The sequence below is a fragment of the Petaurus breviceps genome, unplaced genomic scaffold (genome assembly GCF_028583685.1).
Source record: "Petaurus breviceps papuanus isolate PSGF00001 unplaced genomic scaffold, PetGlider_PUasm1.0 551, whole genome shotgun sequence".
In the NCBI taxonomy this organism is placed as follows: Eukaryota; Metazoa; Chordata; class Mammalia; order Diprotodontia; family Petauridae; genus Petaurus; species Petaurus breviceps.
Window position 1 is genome coordinate 29,469,936 of NW_027186372.1, and position 22,895 is coordinate 29,492,830.

General features: G+C 44.7%; 1 protein-coding gene and 1 long non-coding RNA gene across 6 annotated transcripts in view; one reads left to right on the forward strand and one right to left on the reverse strand.

Annotated features, from left to right (window-relative positions):
- Positions 1–16,887, reverse strand: part of LARP1 (La ribonucleoprotein 1, translational regulator) — a 59,334-nt gene extending 42,447 nt beyond the window's left edge. For all 5 annotated transcript variants that reach the window (XR_011171236.1, XM_069102521.1, XM_069102520.1 and 2 more), the window contains exon 1: positions 16,470–16,887. Coding sequence is in view for 4 of the 5 variants with exons in the window: in XM_069102521.1 (XP_068958622.1) it covers positions 16,470–16,863 (394 nt within the window). In the remaining variant the exon portion in view is untranslated. The remainder of the gene's footprint in view (positions 1–16,469) is intronic.
- On the forward strand, positions 2,996–10,626 carry LOC138172741 (uncharacterized). The gene is made up of 2 exons (XR_011171237.1): positions 2,996–9,573; positions 9,711–10,626. It is a non-coding gene; the product is annotated as an uncharacterized lncRNA (long non-coding RNA).
- Positions 16,888–22,895: the final 6,008 nt, after the last annotated feature.

Consider the following 22,895-nt stretch of genomic DNA (forward strand, 5'->3'; position numbering starts at 1 on the left):
TCTGGATCACCCTCAAGAATTACAGAGTAAATTAAAATTTGCAAACTTAAACCTCACTTGATCCCTCCTACAGGTATTAACTGTTATCCCCATTTTACAGATGATGAAATTGTGGCTCAGAGAAGTTTAATAAGACTCAGAGATGAAGTGATTTATCTATGGTCATATAGCTAATAAGGATTAGAGGCAGAATTCAAAAATTATATCTTCCCGACCTCAACTCTAGTGTTTTATATGATACCAAACCCTGAGAGCCTAATGATATAATTTTTCAAGATCCCACATTGGGCATGATTCTAGATAAAAGGGCTGAACTCCTGGTCCCTGAAGCTGATGGCCAGAAGAACCAGACTAAGAGCTCTTTAGAGGTTAGGGAATCTTGTGTCTTCCTGATAAAACTCAAGCCCAAAATCTACATCCATCAGAGTGGAGGCAACAGATGCCCTGGCCTCTCTAAAAGGTAAACAATTTCCTTTGGCAATCATTTTGAATTCTTAGCAACATCCTCAGGTACTAAGGGAAGCATTTGTCCTTATACAGACCAATTAGGCCTCAGGAAGTAGTAGAGTTGGTCTGTACGACAAGGGGGTCAGAGCTCTCAAGATGAAGCCCACAACACCCTTCCCCCTTTCTTTAGGCTAGGTCACATTCTCCAATGCTCTTCTGCCCTAAGGGTAGGACTGTGAATGTCAAACACTTTCCAAGGGCCAGAAAGACTGTGGGCTGGTCTGGTAAAGAAAGGTAGGCCCCTCTAGGGGTACAGATACAGGGCTAGAAATACCCTTCTAATCCAATAGGTCCTCTAATCTAATCTCCTCATTTTACAGAAGAGTAAACTGAGGTCTAAAAAACTTTAAATTATTTACCAATGGTCACACAGGTAACAGAAGTAGCATAGCAGTGGATAGAAAGCTGGCCTCCCATCAGGAAGACCTGAGTTCAAATTTCACCTCTGTCACACTTGATATATGACCCTGGGACTGGAAGTTTCACAAAGTCCCAATGTGCACTTGTAGAGTAGGAAAATTTCCTATACCAATAAAATCACAGCTCCAGTCCTAGCCGCACAGGAAAATAATAGTGACAGCTCTGGGATTCTGACTCCAGATATGGTGCTCAGAAAGCTCATTAAACTGTTTACTATCTTTGGAGTCAGAGGCAATGGATTAGAATTCCAGTTATTTACTAACATATTTACTAACTAGTGAAGTCACAATTCAACTCAACAAAATCCTTATTTAAGTGCCTACCACGTACATGTACTACATGTAGTGCTCTGGATTTCCATTTCTCCCTTTTGTAAAAAAAAAAAAAAAAAAGGAGAAAGTATCACCTAGTTCAACTTCAGCAATAATATCTTATAGGCCTAAATCCTAAATTTCCCTTTAAAGGAAGAAGGGGACTAGTAACGGGAGGGGGGCTCACCCTCACTCTCCCAAAGCTCAAGTTTATCAATCATTTATTCAAGTTAACAATCATTTTCCTAAGTCCTAAAATGACAGGGAAATACCTGATACCTGAAGAGTGGCCCTTTCCCTTAGACTAGGGGGTTCTTAAGTTGGGGTCTGTGAACTTTTTTAAATTGGTATTTATATTCAATATAATCTAAGTCTATGTAGTTTATCTTATATATTTAAAATGTGTCATTCTGAGAAGGCTCCATCAGATTGCCAGAGGGGTCCAGGACATAAACAAGGTTAAGAACCCTATTCCAGGACCAACTGAAGACCAGACATTAGAAGTTGTGTAGCGGATCCTCTCTATCCTGCTCAGGGTAACAGACACGGTGAAGGAAAATGCCCAAGATTTTTTGTAGCACTGCAATGATGGTTCCTGTTCGCCCAGGGATGTTATCAGAAGGATTAAGACCTAGGGTAGGGGATGGGTAACCTTTAGCCCTACTAGCAATTCTGAGTAAGAATCATGACTAGAAATAAAAGGGGAAGTTAAAGGTACAGGTATTGGACAGAAAACCCATGCCTATAAGCAAGCTACCCACCCCAAAAGTCAGACATGCTATACCTGGAAATCATGGCAGGGTTCTACACTGTAAAATGAGGAGTTGGACTAGACGGTCTCTGGCTGAGTTCTGACACTCACCAGCTGCATGAACACAGGCAAATCACTTTAGCTGTTTGAGCCTTGGTTTCCTCAACTGGAAAACGGTGATAATATTTGCACTGTCTACTTGGGAACCTTTAAGTAGCAACAAAAGGGCTGTTTGTAAACCTTAAAGTATTACAAAAATGGATTATTACAGATTCATTTTTAAAGGTTAACTCTACCAACCTCCTCATTTTACGGAATGAGGAAACTGAGACCGCAGAGATGTGATGTGATTTGCTTTTTAAACCCAGACATTTGACCCTTCCTCAAGGCACCAGGAAAGTGGAGGGCGGAATGCAGCCACTGAGAATGTAAGAATTCTGGGCAGTGTTTCTCCTTCCTGGGTGCAAAACCCCAAATGACTCAGTAGACAAAAAGTTCCCAAAAGAACCAAACACATACTATTCTATGGTCATCTCCTCCAAGGCCAGATGTGGCACAGCAGAAATTCAACTCAACCAGCATCTATCCACTGTATTTTCTGTTCCTGGCACTGTATTAGGTGTAAGGAAAGTGAAACAGCCTGATTTTCAACTAGGCCAAAAGCAGAGATTCTTAACCAGTCCTTAGGGAGTTTACATTTTACCAAGGGGATACATATAAATAGACTAAATAAATACAGTAAAATTTTAAAAGGGAGAGAGCATGACAACTTGGGAGCAACTAGTATAGTATCAGAGAAAGTTTCATGGGAGAAGGTAGTACCTATGCTCAGTTTCAAAGGAGGCTACAAATTCCAGAAGGCAGAGATAAGGAAGGCATGGACAATGAAGTTTTCTCCTGATTAAGAAGAGCTAGGTTTGCCTTCTGGCTCTACCATGTAAAACTGTGTGACGGTGGGCAAACCATTTCCCTTCTTCATCTCAGTTTCCTCACTTGCAAAAAGGGCCAGTAATACTTGTACCTCCTACCTCAGAGGATAAGGAAGTAGGTATTAAGTAGGAATCAAATGAGAAAAGGGGTGTGTAAAGCTGCTTACAAGCCTTAAAGTACAACAGAAATGGTGCTACAGTGTATGTGCCCCCACGATGAGTGGCTGTTGACCTGCAAGACTCCTACAAGTACACACCACCGCTCAGAGGAAACATCAGACGTGAATGAATATGGGACAAAGGAGAGTGTTCCCTATAGAAACACACTGCTTATGTCCAAGGAAACCATAATACTTGGGTCTGGTAACTCCCATTTCTGGGATCCAGAACATGATGCGCCTGAGCTGAGGGAGACCTGCTGTGGCCCATCTTAAAAGCAGCCACTGAGCCAGGAGTCTGTTTCCAATCAAAGTTTCCTTTAGTTGCTAGCTCTGTCCCTTTTCCAAAATGCAGCACACACACACCCCCCCCTTCTCAGAAGACATTTCTCATTTCCCTTCAGCATGTTCCCTGATATTTACCTACTCCTTAGCTCTCTAAGGGTCCTCAAGTTGCCAGACCACCACCCCAGGCTAGAGAAGGCATCCAGGGTACAACTGAGAAACTGCCAAAAACAGCTACTGACCCATCCCTCTTCTTGTTATTTTTAAAATCAGTTGAGTCTGAAAAGCAGGTGGAGCAAGGAATTGGAGTGAAATAAGAAGGGGGTGGGAACAAAAACTGAATTAGACAAAAGCGCCAATTCCTCCAAAGAATCCCCAGGAGTTGGCTATAACTGCAGTTGCGGAAAGTAAGTATCATCTACAAACATGTCCAATCTCCACTGAACACCAAGGTGTCTCTACTCCATCGATCCTGACCCAGCCTAAGTTCCTAAGACTGATGGGGTGGTTTCCCATGTTACAGCTGATACTAGGGTAATTCAGAATGCTCCCTCTTTTGGCAGACACCAATCTTGGATTTCCTTGTCATCCAAGAACTGGGGACTTAAACTCAACTCCCAGGGAGTGATCACCAAGTTACCTTGGCATGTTGGAGTTTCCCACAACCTTGAAGCCCAATAATAACCTGCCAGGACTTGCACAGGGATAACTATTCCCCAAACACTGCAAGCTTAAGAGGTGGGAGTGAGAATGAATACCAGGGCGACTGGGACAAAACAGCATCTTCTATAGGTCCTGTCTGGCCTTCAAAACCCTAATAATATTTATTTGAATTTACAGGACCTCTTTCATCCAAGGAGACTTAGAAGGTTCATTCGTCAGACAGAAGCCCTACAAGGTGGAATAGTAAATGATATAAGGCAATATCATTTTACATAAACAAAAATTAAGCATGAAACAGTAAGGGTAAAAATTAGCATACAGCACAGTGGGGAGAGTGGTGAATTTGGAGACAGGGACCTGGATTCAAATAATGGATCCCTAAACATGATCATATAGACTTGATAACCTCTCAGGTTCCTTCCTACTGGCTCTAAATTTGTGCTCCTACAAAGGAGGTGGAAAGGAGAGAAGAAATTATTTGGCTTAAAAATGACACAGGGGTTCTTGGTTCCCAGCCTTGTACACAAATTCAAGGTCTTGCCATTGACTGGGGGAAATAAGCTTAGGAGAAAGGTTCCCTCCACTGGCACATCCTTGCTTTAAGAATAACACATGTTCCTATGCCACTGACCCACATTCCACAATAAGGTCAGTTTTCAGATAACTCCTTCCTCCCAAAGAGAGATAAGTCTTGGTGAGATGAGTGTAGGGGAGAAAGAAAGAAAAAGAAATACCTCCACCCCAAAGCAGTGAATCAGGTATTAATTAATCAGTGAACAAGCATTCACTCCAAATCCTGTAGCACTCTAAAATGGAAAGATAGCTCCAAAGGTGAGCTCCAATCAAGCTGCCTTCTCTCACCCATAGAGGATTACATCACAGGGTGAATACCATGCACCCAAATGGCTGGTTCTTCCCAGTCTTCAGCTCTATCCAATGGGTATCCATGGCCTGAATGGGGACTATTTTAAAACCCAAAATTAAGTATTTTAAAAGGGAAGTTACCTTCATCTTTTTAAGACCATGGGGGAGAAAAAGAGACAGGGAGCAAAAGAATGGCAATGGGCCTGAATAAAAGTAATTAACCACTACATTAAGAGGAACACTAGACTGGGTGGTTAAGTTTGGTTTTGGTTTTAGCCCGGGCATCAACTTCCTGTACAACCTTGGCTAAGTCATTTCCCCTTCACTAGGCCTCAGTTTCCCTTTTTGTAAAATGAGGTGGCCAAAATTATTTATAAGGTCCGTTCTAACTCTAACATTCTATGTTCTATATCCCCTTACAACTCTGAGAATCATTTCAGTTACCCAGAGCTAGAGTAGAGCAAGAAACCCAACAGGGCAGACCACTCCTAGCCCTCAGGCCATGCTTTCAAACCACAAGGTCCATGACTCCCAGAAGAGGAAGGCAGTTTGGTGTAACTGAAAAATTGCTGTGACTGGCCAAGTCACTTAACCTGGGCTTCAGTTTTTTCATTTGTAAAATGCATTTGGACTAGATATCCTATAAATCTGAGGCATCAAACGAATAGAGGCCCACAATACCAAGTGCTTCTTGAAACAGATTAAAATGTTAAGTGGGAAAATAATTAACAAAATAAACATAAAATAAGAACATTACTTTTTAAAACTACAATGAGGCCCGCAGGAATCCTAATGTATTTGTTTGTTAGCCCCCATTTCTATTTGATTTTGATGCCACTGCTTTAAATTTACCTTTCAGATATAAATCAATGACCCTAAGACAGATAACTAAGTCTTCAGCTGGGTAATGCCTCCAGGTAGTAAAGATAAGGTCTCCAATTCCAGAAGCAGAGATTTCTGGCTTCAAAGGATAGCTCACCTACATTATTTCCAAGACTTTGGGGGCAATCTTGGGTTATATCAAGTTTTAAGCAAGTTGATCCCCAGTCACTGAGAGGAATGACAAATACCACTGGGTAGCTGGGGAAAGGGTCAAAAAAGCACAGACCTAGAAGGTGTGTCAATACAGGATTTATCCTAAGACCCAAGAGTGTTTATTTTTATTTTCAGTTCCAAATTCTCGACCTCCAGTTCCCTCCCCCACCCCACCTCCGCCAGAAGGAAAGAAATAGGATATCCTTTATCATCACAAAGTAAGACAATGGTCTTTAACTTTTCTATGTCTGAGGGATCCCCCCCAACTGTGGCAATTTGGTGACGCCTAAAGACCCCTTTCCGAAATTGCCCCCCCCCATACTGTTAAATGCAGAAAATATGTAAGGAAGGAAATCAATTATATTAAAAGTTATCAAAGTTCCTTTTTTCTTAAAACCACAAACAAGTTCATAAAATCCAGGTTAAGAACCTCTCCTCTAAAATGCTGAGGGTTTCATTAAGCTGGCAAGTTTCACCTTCCATGGGAATTTTTCAACTATGGTCTGTTCATGAGAAGAAACCAATCCATCAGCTTCCTCTGAACTCAAGGTTGGCTCTCTGGAGTCTCTATACGCAATTAAGAACCTAATGACCTTCTTCTAGTGATATGGAGACTTCTTCACTCTTTTATTTATTTTTCTTTTTTTTTTTTTTGGAGGGGGGAAGGCAGGCCAATTGGGGTTAATGCTATCCAAGGTCACACCGATAGTGAGTGTTAAGTGTCTGAGGTGGATCTGAACTCAGATCCTCCTGACTCCAGGGCTGGTGCTCTATTCACTGAACCACCTACCTGCCCCAAGTTTTTCACTCTGATTCTGCACTGATTCAAGTTCAACTCTCCTTCCCAGATTAACTAACCACCAATAAACATAAATCCAATTACAAATGTATACACCCAATAGACTGCAAACTTCACAAGGACAGGGATTATTCTTAAATAACTTTTTTTTTCATCTCATTGGCGCCAACCATAATGTTGTTTAACAGTGAGCATTTGATGAGTATTCAAGAGTGAGGACAAAATAGAACTCAAAAAATATTTTCCAGACCAAAGTCACAACATAAAGCACGAGAGACACTTTGGCTCTAAGACCCCAGGCTTGCTAGATCAATCCTCTTTCCTAATTTACCTCAGTATGAATGCTCCAGCTTTGACTCTATGTTCCTAGAGCTTTGGCTTAGCCAGGCACTGCCCATATTAGTCCCCAAAGTTAACCCAGAGCAGCAAGCAACACCCATACTAACTTCCAGAAGAGGGCATTACAGCAGCACTTTGACAGTCTAGTAGCAAGCACCGGACTGTTTCTCAGGCTTTCCTTCTTTAGACTAGATACATTATGATTAGATCAGCTAGTTCTGAGTCAGACACACAAAAAGCACTGGAAAACTGTATTCTAGAGTCCCTCCCTGACCACAGAACACTGACAGCCTGAAGAGACCTTAGAACTCTCTTTGCCTGGTCATCATTGGCACATACCAAGTTCAGGCTGAGAACTTGGGGTACAAACAGCCCAACACCATTTTAATCCAAGGATAAATAAATAGGTCCTTTTCATGCACAGGAAGTATTTAACAAGTTGGAGCTACTGTGCTACTTGAGGATACACCTTAAAGATTATCCCGCAGAGCTTCTTCAGGCTTGCCTAGCTTACCTCAAAATGAACTGGAAAGCTCATCTTTTTAGTCCTACCACACTGGTCATCATCCTTACTAGAGATTGGGCTACCCCACTAGGCATTCTGGAACAGGTGAGACCTAAGACTTCTGTGGAGCTAGAGCTGATGGCCTGAGAAAGAAAGTTAATACTGTTCCAAGCCCGAGTCTACTTACCCCAGGCCAGAGGAAAGGAAGCTTGAGGGTGGGACTGGACACAGCAGGTTTTACCTGTGCAGCAGAGGGAACCCTATGGAGTCTTTCTTCAAATGCCTGACTCTAAAAATGACTTGGAAGCTTGGTGAATGGCTCAACAAGTAGCAGGGGCACCTCTGAAAAGTCATAGCAGAGAGGATCCCAAACAGCCTCATGGCAGTTTACTGCCCTAATTCTCAAAGGATGGAGACATATGGAAGGGTCCTCTTTCGCTTGTTCGTTAACCTCATAAAAACAACTCTCACTCTCATTTATGATTTTCAATCAGGGGCCACATCTGCTACTGAATGCTCACACCCCTCTAAATGCTAGGGCCTCAGTAACCCACCTTTTCCCCATAGAGGCCCAGTCTCATGTTCCCTAAAGCAGGTTGCTACTGTGGGACCATGGATCCTCTGCTCCCCACCCCCATCCCATTGCTGACACCTGACCACAGACTTCACACTTGCATATCCTCTGGTTGGGTACCAAGTCTTAATTTTTTAGTACTGTAAAGGCTGCCTTTCTAATCATACTGATTCCTAACACCAGATAAACCAGCACCATGTACATTCATATTCTTTCTTCTTTCTAATACCATGATCCAGTCTTCCCTCTTGATTTGAGAATCCCTGCCTAACTCCCCTGTACTTTCTAAGCCACTTCCCAGAGTCTCAGGAAAGTGAGGGAATCTCCATTTGACTTCCTACAAGGAGGTATACAGGATGCACCACCTTTGAAAATTATTACCAACAACAGGGGCGGCCAGGTGGCTCAGTGAGTAAGAGCACTGGCCCCTGAGTCAAGATGACCTGGGATCGAATCTGGGCTCAGATACTCAGCACCACACCCAGAAATAACTGGCTGTGTAACCTTGAGCAAGTTACTTAACCCCAATTGCTTAAAAAAAAATTATCAACAACAACAAAACCCACACCTCTATTCCTTCATTTGAGTCTAACAACAATCTTTTCAGGTAGGTACTAAAGCTATTATTGTCCTTATTTTACAGAGGAAGAAAGTGAGCCTCAGGGAGGAAAAATTACTTGTCCATGGACACACTGCTAGTATCAGAGACAGTATCTGAGCCCAGATCTTCTTGACCTCATGGCAAGTGCTCTATGCACACAAAACACTACCTCTCAAAGAATAAGGTTGTTTTCAGTCCTACTTACCTAAACTTTTTGCTTTAGAGACCAGGGCATACACGGTGGATGTTTCTTTATAGAAAAGACTTTTGAAATCCCTTAAAGCTTTCCAGTTCCCAAAGTGATCAGAGATCACTCTCCTGGCTCAGAGACAGGTAGTGCAGATCTGGCACAAATAGCAAAACTCCCTATGTCTCTTGAGCTCTTCAAATTTCACAGTGGGGAACATGGGACCAAGACATAGGGAGTAAGTGAAGATTACAATTTGCTCTCTGGGACCAAAAAGCAGAACCTCAGCACCCAGGTCAGAAAGTGAGAACTTATAAGAGATCAGATCCAAACCTTCACACTGGAGCCTAGAGTCTTGGTAATGAACTGAAAATTGGGTTTTTCAAAGCTGGTCTCAAAAGAATCCCTAGCACAAATCTAAGGACAAGACACCCTCAGCACAGCAAGGAGCTAAAAATAGAACAACTCTGGTAATGGGACAGAGTTCTAATAAGAAAAAAACTCTGAAGAAAATCTACCACTTAATGGCTGAGTGTGAGCAAATGCTTTTCTCCTCCGAGTCTGTTTCCTTATCTGCAAAATCAAAGGTTTAGAGTCTCAGGGATGGGGAACCTACAGCCTCGGAAGCCCCATGTGGCCTTCTAGGTCTTCAAATGTGGCCCATTGATTGAATCCAAAATTCACACAACAAATCCCCTTAATAAAAGATTTATTCTGTAAAACTTAGACTCAGTCAAAAAAGGCCACACCCAAGGACCTAGAAAGCCACATGTGGCTTCAAGGCTATAGGTTCTCCACCCCCAGTTTAGAAACAAACTTGTAAGAACCCAGATGAGGCATCTCCTCTGAAAAGGGGAGTGATCACTTAGAAGTAATCTCTGGGCTTTTAAATTTCTTCCTCTGTAAAATGAGGGATTTGGACTTGCTTTCTAAACCAAGTTCTATGTGCCATGCTGGTCCATTCAATCTGTCACAATGTTAAGTGTTAGGCGGCCCCCCTACACTGGTTTCGGGGCTTTAAAAAATGATTCTCTAAATAGCAGATAACCCCCAAAATTACTTACTTGGCTTTTTAGAGAGCACAAAATCATGTTCTCCAAACTAGCAGGGACTTTGGCAGATCAGATTCCGACTCCTTCATTTTACAGGTTAAAGAGACACCAAGACTCAAAAATAGGCGTCAAGTAGCAGAGGCAATAAACAGGTGACAGAGCTGGGAAGCAGAACCAGCCCCTAATCCAATCCATAGTTCTTTCATTACATCCCACTGCTGCTCAGATCCAGCAATTTACATTTAGCTTAACTTTGACGTGCACCCTCTTGCTTTCTGGTGCTCCCTCCCTGGGCTCACTCCAGAAGGAAGACCAGAGGAGGGATCGGAGGAACCTCGAGCCTGTCAGCTACTTCCCAAAGCCTAATACCTTAAACAGTGCAGGTACTCTTCTGATCAATCTGTTCTTCACAATTTCTGGTCAGCAACTTTTCACTCAATTCCCAAAGATAAAAAAAATATGATATTAAAGAACAGAAACAATAAAATGTTTACTCCTACCTAAAATATTACAAATGTGTCCTATCACGGGTAGGAATAAAGAAGAAAAAACTCCAGTGACTACAGCCCACCCTCAGAGATGAAGTGCTGGTAACCCTAACCAGTGCCCGCCCCCGCCCCCCAATACAACTAATAACTCACCAGAATTCTGTTAACTAACATCAGCCAAAGGCTTCCTACAACTGGACTAAGCTCACACGTAAAAGTGTCATAGTCCTGGTTCTATAGTATTATTTTCCTTATACCCAACTTCAAACTAAGTCTAACTACACAATCTCTTTACAGATTAAAAAGTATCAAATCACAGATTTTTAGAATTGTTAAGAGATGTTATGAGAGAAGCCCAACCGCTTCAATTCAAACATTACATTAAGTACCTACTACTCGAAGAGGAGGCACTCTATATTAGGGGAGATTCAAAGATTAGATAAAATATATATGAAATAAGAACCCAAAACAAAACTATGAGCGGTACAAAGGGCTACCTGGGGTGGGCAGGAGAGGGATAAGGGAAGGTTTTCCGTCTCTTTTTTAAATGTTTTATTTTTGCTTTTTTTACACCCATCTTTTCCTAATGCTTCCCGTTGCAACAAATAAGCATAAATCAAAACAAACAAAATGGACATGCCTGAAAATGTATACTTCATTCATACCTAAAGTTCAGCACTGCAACCAAAAGGCAGGAAGCCTACCTCACCATCAGCCCTTTAAACTTATGACTGAAGTTGCCATCTACAATGATCAAAGTCTTTCAATGTTGTCTTCCTTTACATCATTGTGGGATTCATACATTGTTCTTCTGTTTTGACTTGATTCACTCTGCATCAGTTCATATCAGAGCCAGTCTGAATTCAGAAGACTTGAATTTAAATCCTGACTGCAATTTATTATCTGTCTAACTCTAGGAAAGTCACTTAAAATATCCAGGCCTCAGTTCCCATTATGTGTAAAATCAGAGGGCTGGATTAGATGACCTAGGGTATAAAGCCTACCATAAATCTTTCTAGTTATAAATCTATGCTCCCATGATTCACTATCGAAAGCTTCATCGAGGAAAGGGCATGTGAGCTAGGTAAAGAATTGTTAGGATTTCAAACAGGTAGAAATTATTCTAAGGGTGGGAGGCAAGAAAACACTAGGTATCTTCAGGGGATTTTGCGTAGTCCAGGTTGACTTGAAAAGTTAGGTAGTGCCAAAGAGCCGAAAAGTGACTTGTCCAGGGTCACATCAATGAGTTACAGCAAAGTCAGAACTAGAACCCAGATCTTCAATCTCCTAGTTTTAATATTCTCCAATACTGTACTAGTATAATAGTACTACAGTACTGTACTACCTTAGCAAGGTGATGTGAAATGAGCTTAGAGTGGGGCAGCTAGGTAGCACAGTGAATAGAGCACTGGTCCTGGAGTCAGGAGGACCTGAGTTCAAACTCAGCCTCAGACACTTAACACTTACTAGCCCTGTGACCTTGGGCAAGTCACTTAATCCCAACAGCCCTGCCTTCCCCCCTTCAAAACACACAAAAAAAGAAAAAGAAAGAAATGAGCTGAGATGGAGAATGCTGTCATGGGGTTGAAGCCTTCTGAACCATCTTATGGTTCAACTGTTTCTTGCTTTATTGGGGGTGGGGGAAGAGAAGGCAGAGATAAAGAGGAAAAGACAGCTCAGAATAGAGCACTGGCAAAAGTTTAAGGAGCTCCTGCTCCCTGTGCATGCAAAAAAAAAAAAAAATTACACACACACACACACACACAAAATGTTGTCAAGGCACCGAAACCCATCTAAAGCACAGTTTCCAGGTATTAAATGGATCCTTGGAGTAAGGACTACCATAAACCCAGCACCAAATCCAATAGCAGGAATCAGTTCTGCCCATGTCTTCTAAACTCCAATTGGAGGTTAGGTTTAAAATCCTATTTCCTGAGGGCGGCCAGGTGGCACAGTAAGTAAGACCGCCGGCCCGGGATTGGTTCCCCCTCAGATACTTAACACCCACACAAAATAAGTGGCTTTGTAACCTTGAACAAGTTACTTAACCCCAATTGCTTAAAAAAAAATCAATACTATTTCCTGTCTCCGAAAAATGGGAAAAGAGGAGCTGTCCAGATTTGGGGGGGGAAGTTAGGCTAGGGGTAAAAGTTTTAGTTGAAGCTATAATCCAGTCTATATTCATGTTCCATTTAGGATACAGTATGGTAAGCCACAGAAAACTGCAGAAAAGGAATAGTATTAGCCAATTTTACTACACCATTTCACCTTAGGAAAACAAGGTGTTATCATACACGTTTGGTAAATGATTATGAGGAATGGAGGTTAAGAAGTCTCTAAATGCACTTGTAGTGAATTCTCAAAAACTATATAGGGAGTCACTGTGACATATGCACAGAAAGAAAGCTCTTAATACCAGCCTGGCTTTCTCTATTCCCCAAAACAACCTTCTCACCCTCCAACCTGGCACATGGACAGGGAACAAAACCTAATTTTGATACTTGGTTACTAAGCATAAGATAACTAAATTAACTTTAAAAACACAACATATTAATAGATAAAGAGCCTTAAAATGTCAGAACTAAAGAAAATTTAGGGCAGAAAATCTAAGAGTTGAGGATTATTATTATTTACTTCAATTCCTTTATTTTTACAGATTCAAAGGCCAAATAAGTAATACTTTGGGTTATCTGAACCATGTCCTCTATTTGTATGGCTAAACCAAGACCAGACGTTATTTTCAAGAGTATAATCTTTTAAATTTACTTCGTATTTAGATGAATATTCAAAGAACTACATGTTAGAAAGAGTTTTTAAGGTTTATCTAGGTATTTCACTTTCATTTCACAAATGAGAAAACATTCCAAAAGAGAAGTGACTGGCCCAAGGTCATAAGGCAGTTAGTGATAGATCAGGAACTCAAACCTAGGTTTCCTTCTTTTCAAGTAAAATAAATGATGTATAAATACAACTCTTAAGAAGATAAAGTGAATAATGCTAAGTTTACCCATTTAAATGAGCCTGGATACAGCTACATAGGAAAGCAAACTGCAGGCAGGTATCTGACCTTAAAGCATCTTTCATTACTCCTTACTGTGCATGTCCCCTCAAAAATACTACCAGAGCCAAACCAGTGAATAAAAATAGGCTTCTATAGCAAGCTTTGGAAAGTTTGCAGCTTAAAGTTTACATTCTGTTCTGCAGATTCCAAATAGCTAGAAAATGAAAATGATATTAATGCAGTAACTTTATACCCAATAATCTCTGAATCTGCATTTAAATTCTATCAGTGTTAAGTCTGAAACAGACCTCAGAAATCAATCTAATACAATCCTAATAAAACCCAGGAAAACCGGAGGCCAGAGAAATCCAGTGCCCAAGGCCACAGTGGGTCAGAAATACAGCAGAATTGGAAGCCCAGAACTCTGGTCTTTTCCCTTAAAAAATGCTACTTATCAACTATGTGCCCAAAGAGAGGCAAGACACTTATGTGTGCAATTTACAAAGCACTTTCTTCACAATTACTCCATGCCCCAAGAAGGGCAAATTATTATTATCCACATTTACAAATAAAACTCAGGTTAGAGAATTTTATTGGATTCTAGTACTGCAGCTATCACAAGCAAGTAAGAAAGCCAGGACTTGAACTCAGATATTCTTATTCTGTGCCTACCACACCACACCATGTATGCCAAAAAAAAAAAAAAAAAAGATACTACCTACCAAATTACCAAATCACATTATGTTCTTTCTCCTACAAAATAAAATCTTCAAAACCACTAAATCCCAGGTTCCAGGAAGGACTTTATATCCAACAAGGTTTTAGTTTTAAGCTGGGTCAACTACGGTATCTCTGTGTATAGACAGGATTTTGCAGTTGGTGCCACTTCTTCCACTGGTGTTACAAGTATGACAATTGGGATTCCAATGACAGAGGTAACAGCACAGAAACCTATCTGGTCAAGATTTGCTTTGAAGCACCTGAAAGTAATGTCTGCTTCCCCCTTGTTGGGGGAAAATAGGGGAGAAGCCAGAGCCATGCTGAACATTTCCCATATGTCAACAATGGTGACGACGCACCATTTCAGAGGGCATCAGCTTTCACAAAATGCCAGCACATGCACCTGTAGGCCATCTGACGTTGCATACTGGGATTTAAAATCCAGAAAGCAGGCTCTCCATTAAACAGTCTGGAGTCTGATGCACATGGCTACCAACCACTCCCCTTTCCTTCAGTGATCTGAGAGTCCATTTAGATCCCTTTTCAGCTTAATGTGTCCAAACCTATTTCAAGGTCCCTCTCCCTTATCCCCTGGGTAGAAATGATCTTAAAGAAAATGGAGGTTTCCAAATAATCTTTTGCATAAGAGCCTGTTCTAGAAAGGGAGGGGGTTAATTAAACACATTTTGAGGTACTGTTAGTAAATCCCAAATGAACCCTCCTTCAATGAAGCAACCTTAAGAGCAATGCCATTGCAACATTCTGATCTAAGGGCTGGCTTTTCAGTTTCCTCCAGGCCTAGGCCTCACGCCAGCTAAAGGAAGGCATGCTTTTACCTCCTCCCATTTGACTTCCCTGAGGCCCTAAGGTCTCCCCCTCCACTTTCTGTTTGAGACTTGTGCACAGGGGAGAATGATCGTCATTTCAGAAGGGGTGGGCCGGGAAGCCATGCACTTCCAGTCATCATTTCAGGATCAAGGAGAGTAAGACTGGGTGACCCCACTCTGTTTAAATAGGTTGTAAGCCCGGGGGGGGGGGGGGAACAAAAACAAAATGGGCTGGCTCAGGCACCCAGAGGGCAGGGCGAAAATCAGGGCCACGAGGCTCTCCTTCCAGCACAGGCCCAGTCCTCCCTCTTGGGGCAACATCAGCCCAGCTCAAGGAATTCAGCTCCCAACTTCGGTCTCCCCACCGCAGAGGCTGAGGGCGGAGAAGGGAGAATACGGGGCGCAGGCTGCGCCGAGGCCATGTCGGCCCGCATCACGGGCCGCTTTAGGCAGGCAGGCAGCGAGGGCAGAGAAACCACGTTGTCTCTACTGCAGTGGAATGCTGGGAAGGGGAGGAAGCTCGGTGAGACACACACACACACACACACACGCGAGCACACGCGCACACGCACACACGCACACACCCTCGCCGGGCCCCGGTGTTCTAAAATCGAACCCAGCCGCGGGGCCTCGAATCCCTCCGACCCCCCGCGTAGCTGCCCCGGAGTCCTCGACCTGTCAGTCAGGCCGGCACCGCCCGGCAGGGCCCCCACTTTCACGGGCCTCCGACGCCTCCCCCCAACACACCCCACCCCTCCACATTTCCACGCCCCTCCGGTCCGGCTCCCCGGCTGGGTATTTCTGTAGGACACGACCCAGCCCCATTAAGAGCCTATAAAAACCCCGTATCTGGGCCCCCGAAGGAAACACACACGTGCCTCACCATAATCTCAATGACACCCCACCCCACCACGGGGCTCGGGGTCGTCTAACCCACCACCCCAGAGACCAAACTTTGAAATCCACAATCCGTATTTGTCGCTACGAACTCATCTCGTTCTGCCCAGGACACAACGCTTACATGACGCTAAAGGCTGCAACGCTCCAAAAGCGGGGTGCGGGCTTAGGAGAACCTCTTCTTCCTCCCTCCCCCCCCCCCCCAGGCTGGGAGTGTTCTGGGGGGCGTCGGCGAACCAGAAGAGCAAAAGAGCCATTTACACCAGAAAAGTAGTTTTCCCGGGGCTCGAGGCCTTCTCTTAGCCGCCGTCCGCGCCGGCTGCTACGGCCCCGGCAAGGCCGCTCCGTCCTAGCCTGGCCCGGACCCGACCACCACAAAGCTCAGGCAGCCGCCTAGGGCCTGCGTCACCTACCCCGGAGGACCCCGGGGCTGGCGGCTGCAAAGACCCTCTGGGAAGGAGAAGATCATGATGGAGTCCCCGCTCCCGCCCCCCCCCCCCCCGCTGCGGCCCCGCGCGGCAAGGAAGCACGACTCGATACGGGAGCAAGCACCCACCTGGCGGAGACTGTCCGTTCACGGTGACCAAGGCCGTCGGGCCCGCGTTTTTCGTCCACGGATTCACCTTGGGCGGGGGGGCCTCGACGAACTCGCGGCGGCCCGGCTCGCCGCCCTCCTCGCTGCCGCTGCCGCCGTCACTCTCGCCCCGGGGCGGCGGCGGCGGCAGCTGCAGGCTCTCCCTTTCGGGCGGGGGGCCGTCGTCCCGGGGCGGCCGGGCCGAGCCGGGCGGCCGTAGGGGCCGGGCTCCTTCGTCGCCGCCGTCCAGAGGCTCTCCCTTCCCCTCGGGCTGCGGCGGAGGCGCCGGCGGCGGCTGCTTCATCACCAGCCCCCCGTGCTCCTCGGCCTGAAGGAGGGGGTTGCCGGGCGGGAGCGACTCCACCTCGGTGGCCATGGGAGCGCCCGCCCCCCGAACAGAAGCCCCCGCCGGCGCAGCGGCAGCCTCGCCCCCAACCCCCCCTCTCGCCCGCCGCCGCCTCAAACTTTCCTGAAGCTGCCCGGCCTTGCCGCTTTCCCCTCCGAGAAGGCCGTCTCCGGGGACCGGAGCAGGAGGGGAGTGCCGGGGGGGGGAGGGGGGGACTCGAGCCGAGCAGCCGGGCGCGGCCCCCTCCCTTTCCTCCCTCCCCGTCGGAGGGAGCCGCCGAGAAGCCCAGGCCCTGAGCGGCGGCGGCGGGGCCGGGGCGGGGGGGGGAACCCCTCTCTTGCCTCCTCGCCTGGGGCCGTAGGCTCCCCCCGCCACCCCCCACCCCTGAAGTCCTGGGGCCTGGCGGCTCTTCTCTCTGCCTCTCCCACTCCCCTCTCTCTGTCTCTCCTCTTCCCCCCCGGGGGCAGCCCGGGCTCCCTGCTCTGGGCTGCAGCAATATGGAAGGGGAGAGCGGAGCGGAGCAGACCACGCGATCGGCGGGGGCGCGCTTCGCAACGCGGCGTCTCTGGGACGGGAGGGGAGGGGATGCGGTCGGGGACGGGGACGGGGTGGCGGGGGCGCGCGCGCCGTGGCCCGGCCCCTGGGACAGGGGGAGAGGAGCGCGCGCGCGCACGGCTTCGCTTCCCCTCTCTCCCGATTCGGTCCCCACCCCCTTTTCTCCCCTCCCTCCCCCCCCCCCCCTCTTTCTCCCCCCGTTCCCCCCCCCCCCTTTTTTTCTGGCCCTGGTCCCCGGGGGGGGGGGGGGGTGGGAGGGAAGGGGAGGGCTCCGACAGGACGGGGGCGAGCACGTGCCTGATGCAATTCAGAAAGGTGGATGGAGAGGGAGAGCGCAGAAGAGGGGGGGGATGCGGGGGAAGCCGGGGAGGGGCGGGGATCTCTTAAAGGGCCCGCCTGGGGAAGCAAGGCCGCAGGTGGAGCACATGGACTTAGGGCCATGCGGCGGCAGTGCCGGCTTGCTTTCGCTTCTTAGGCTGAGGACCGGCGACCAGTTGGTGGAAGATGAAATTGCATTTGGAACAGGGAAGGAAAATTGCTGATTAACGCACGCCCGGGCTCACAAAAGCTCGGGTGGGTTAATTTGCTTGGACCTGGCAGGGTTACCTCGGTTCCCAAATGCAGTTCTCCCAGCCTTCCCCACCTCGCCTGGGTGACCTTGGAGAGCCACTTTCACCCCCACGTGCCTTAACCCCTAGGCAGCTTTCTGAGCTGTGGAGGAGGAGGAATTAAGTTAAAGTGCTTGGGGATCCCGACCGAGGTCAGCCACTTAGCTGCTGCTGTCGCGGACCTTACCCTGCGGGGGCGGGGGAACAGGCACTGAAGAGGGAAGTACCTTCCTGTGCCCTTTGGAAGGGAGGTTTGAACGCTAACAAACGTTGGCTAGCACGAATGCGCTCCCGTTCTGATCATCAAAGCCAAGTGAATGACAAGATTTTCGTTTTCTAAAGAGTAGTTCCTGATCATCAGTTCACCGGGGTATAGGAAATCTTAATCTTTTGGGGGAAGGGACATGCACTTTAAAAGCAAGAGCATGCAACAGAAGGTCAGAACTGGAAGAGAGACCTTAGAACACAGACCTCCCAGCTAGAAATACAATATAGAATGTTGGAAAAGTGAAGCATCTGCTTGTCTAACCCTCTGTGCAATTTGCTGTTGAGTGGGAAATCCGAGAGATAAAAGCAATAAGAAATGCAAAAGAAAGGAGCAAAGCAGTGCACTTTTGAGATGGGGGGGGAACAGTTGCTGGGATCAAGGAAGGCTTCAGAATGTAGAGAGTAATTGAGTTGTGCTTTAAAGGACGGCTAGAAATTCTTCAGGGGAAGGGAGGAAGGATAAGCTAGGAATGGGGAAACAGGGTGAGCAAAGAAAGGCAAGGAATAGAAAAATGCAAGGTTGGTAAGTAGTGGAATCTGACTGTAACACAGTACAGAAAGAAGTAAGGAGGTCAGGAAAAGGTAGTGTGGTTCCAGATTGCTAAGAGCCTTGAATGCCAGGCAAAGGGATATGACCTTCACTCGGGAAGCAGTCAGGAGCCTTTGGAAAAATTTTGGTCAACAGAGTGATTCAGCTTTACCTACCCATAAGGAAAAATTATTCTATCAACAGTATAAAATGTCCGGTGGCTACTATTGTCTTCAAAGTACAGTTCATATAACTTTGCCTGGCATTGAAAACCTTCTTTGAGGCATTTGGTGATGTAAATGGATAGAGCAGGGGCCTGGGGTCAGGAAGACCCTAGTTCAAATTAGACCTCAGACACTTGCAGTTGTGTGACTCTGGACAAGTCATTTGCCTTTGCTTTCCTTTCCTTATCTGCAGAATGGGGCTAATAATTGCTCCTACCTCCCAGGGTTATTGTGAGGATCAAATTATAATTTGTAAAATGCTTTGCAAACCTTAAAGTGATATATAAGTGCTAACTATTATTGTTCTACATTGTGGGCCCATCTAATTTTTCAGGGCATTTACCTTATACTTTGCTCCAACCAAAATGGACTGACTACCCTTAGTCCTTTCCAAATAGCCTATGTTTTCCTACTGATGTCCCATATGCCTGGAAGTCAATTCTATCTTTCACCATTTCTAACCACCATTCTGAGATAGTAGAAACCAAACACTGGTGTCCTCCTGAAAGCCTTTACTGACTCCTCTAGTCTATAACAACTTTTCCCCCCACAGATGTCACATATCATTAGTGAACATTTATGAACTCTACTGAATATATGTTTTTGTATTTATGTATTGTATTTATATTTTGTATATATATTGTGTTTACATTATATATTGTATTATACTTATATATGTGTTTGTGTGTGTGTTGCCCACACAGCCAGTAAGTAGCAAACCTTGAATCCCTGAGTTTTGACTCCAAATCCAGGGGGCTTGATACGAAATTAATGGCATTCCGTTTGTAAGAGAAACCCAGAATGCTGTGTCATTTATTTGCTGTTATTGAGTCATTTCAGTCATGTCCTACTCTTTGTGACCACATTTGAGATTTTCTTGGCAAAGATACTGGCGTAGTTTACTATTTCTTTCTTTTTAGGCAAATAAGATTAAGTGATTTGTCCAGGGTCATACCGATAGTCTGAGGTCAGATTTAAACTCACAAAGATGAGTCTTCCTGACTTCAGGCCCAGCACTCTATTCTTCGAGATACCCCATTCTGTAATAGGAAGGACTCAAATTATTTGTTCAGAATACACTCAAAAACATTTCAGTAGTGTCTTCTTTATGGATAAGGTACTACACAGCTTTGATTTCATTAATAATAAAAGCCTTGGGTCAGCTAGGTGGCTAGTGAATAGAGCACCAGCCCTGGAGTCAGGAGAACCTGAGTTCAAATCCAGCCTCAGACATTTAACACAAAAGCTAGCTGTGTGACCTTGGGCAAGTCACTTAACCCCAATTGCCTTACCATCTCCCCTCCAAAAAGCAAAATAATAATAATAACAATAAAAGCCAACATTCCCAAAACACTGTAGATATGGGTATGTTATCTCATTTGTTCTATCCTACCATCCAGGGTATGTAATGTGAGTATTGCTACCTCCATTTTACCGAAGAAGAAACAAACTCAGAGAGAAGTTATTTGTCCAAGGTCGCAAAACTAGAAAGACATAAAGGCCAGATTAAGAGATTGCAAGTGTCATGAATCCATGTCTGGTGCTATTTCTGCTGTATCAGGTAAGGTGTGTGTATACATGCTTGTGCATGTATATGGACAGATAGAGATACAGACGTATGTATGTCTGCTTTACAGATCTCATGTGATATATACATACTACTAGATCTGTAAAATGTTTTAGGAGTCCCAGAAACAGGCAACTAAGTGTCAAAGTGGATAGAGTGCTGGGCCTGGAGTTAGGAAGATTCATTTTCCTGAGTTCAAATCTGGCCTCAGACACTTAATAGCTGTGTGACCCTGGGCAAGTCACTTCACCCTATTTGATTCAGTTTCCTCCTCTGTAAAATGAGCCAGAGAAAGAAATGGCAACCCACTCCAGTCTCTTTGCCCAGAAAACCCCAAATAGGGTCAAGAAGACATGACTGAACATCAGAAAGAGTGACCTCAAAGAGGCAATAAGGTATCAGAGGCCCTTTTGTATAGCAGAAGGAGTTGGAGTTGGTAGACATGAGTTTGAGTGCAGGATCTGCCACTTATTAATTTTATAATGGGCAAGTCATTTGACTTCCTGGACCTCAGTTTATTCATTTGTAAATTGAATAAGTTGGCTAGATAATAAATATTAAAGATCTCTTCCTCCTATAATGTTCTGGGTTTTGTTTTTGTTTTTTTGGTGATTGGTTTTTGGTTTGTTTGTTTTTTTTAATGTTCTAAGAACCCTTCTAGCTCTGCTGTGCTGTCATCCATGTTCCATGTCCTAGTGTCCAGTACTAAAACTTTATGATCTCATGGCAATCTGTATTCCTCTTAAACAATTATATTCAAATTTGTACTATACTTACTGTGTACATATCTTATCTCTTCTACTAGATTATAAACTCCTTTGAGGGTAGCCACCGAGTCTTAGAGGTGCTCAATAAATGCCTTTTGAATTGAATTAAACTGAAATGCTATCTTTCAAAACCACAGACCCCTGGCAAAATTGCATGGAATTGTTGACCCAAAGTTTTTAGTCCTGATTACTGGTTATTCTTTCTGCTCAGCAAAAGAAAGAAGATGTCCTATTTTGCAGATGAGGGCACTTAGGGACAAGAGATGTAAAGTGGTTAGTTAGTTCAAGGTCACATACCGTGTTTCCCCGATAATAAGCCCTCCCCCGAAAATAAGCCCTATTGAGATTGCTACTGTAGTGAAGGTGATCCCCTGCGCACACCGCACTCCGAGCTGCATCCAATCAGAGCTGCAGCAGTGAGCGCATCATCCTGTTCTTCCCCAGTGATTTGCTTATTGAACAAAGGTATATTTTTTTGTTCACATTTACCTGTTTATTAAAATTGCTGTCAATGTTCATTAAAATAAGCCATCCCCTGAAAATAAGCCCTCTGGTGTTTTTCTGTCCGAAAAAATAATAAGACAGTGTCTTATTATTGGGGAAACACAGTAGCAAGATAAAAAGAAAGCCAAAAACAGATCCAATATTGCCTTTCCTTGGTGCTAGCTTAGAGACAAAGAACAGGAACAGGACAGGTTTCCTGAAAAGTGTATTGGTGGAGGAACTGCCTATGTATGTGCAGGCCCTGGTTTAAGGAGTACACAGAATCTGTGTGTGCTTCCTATATGTAACATCCTCATTAACTTGTCATAGCAACATTTTGTTCTCCAGGTGAGAGACTTAGGCCTGGGAGAGGCCTTAAAACATAGGATGTCCCAGATGAGGAGGAAAGAGACCTTAGAACATAAAACATTAGAGTTGGTCAGGGCCTTAGAACTCATAAACCAGCCTTGTTCTTCTGCTAATGAGGAAATTCAGGGGTCCTGGGCAAGTTTCCTGTACTTATAATAGTAGACTTTTAGTCTAACAATATAGACATTTAAGCTATAACTTTTCTACCAATTCAAGGGCAGCTAGGTGGCACAGTGGGATAGAGTACTGGGCCTGAAGTCTGGAGAACCAGAGTTCAAATCCAGCCTCAGATACTTACTGGCTGTGTGATCCTAGGCAAGTCACAACCCTTGTTGCTTCAGTTTCCTCATTTGTAAAATGAGCTAGAGAAGGAAATGGCAAACCACTCCAGTATTTTTGCCAAGAAAACACCAAATAGGGGTTCAATTGAAAACAATTGAACACACAATTCCTACCACTTCATATTATGGTGAATAATCAATTTCAATAGCACATTATACCTTTCTAGCAGTTTTGATATCTATTCTCTCACTGGATCCTCAAAACAATGATGCCCTGCTGTAGTCAATAATGTTTCCCATTTATGCATAATAAAACCTATAAAATTTTACCTATCATTCGAAGAATCCCAGATCAAATGTCAGAGTCTCTGTGAAGATTTCTCTCTTCCAGCTGTCATCTTTTCTTCCTCCA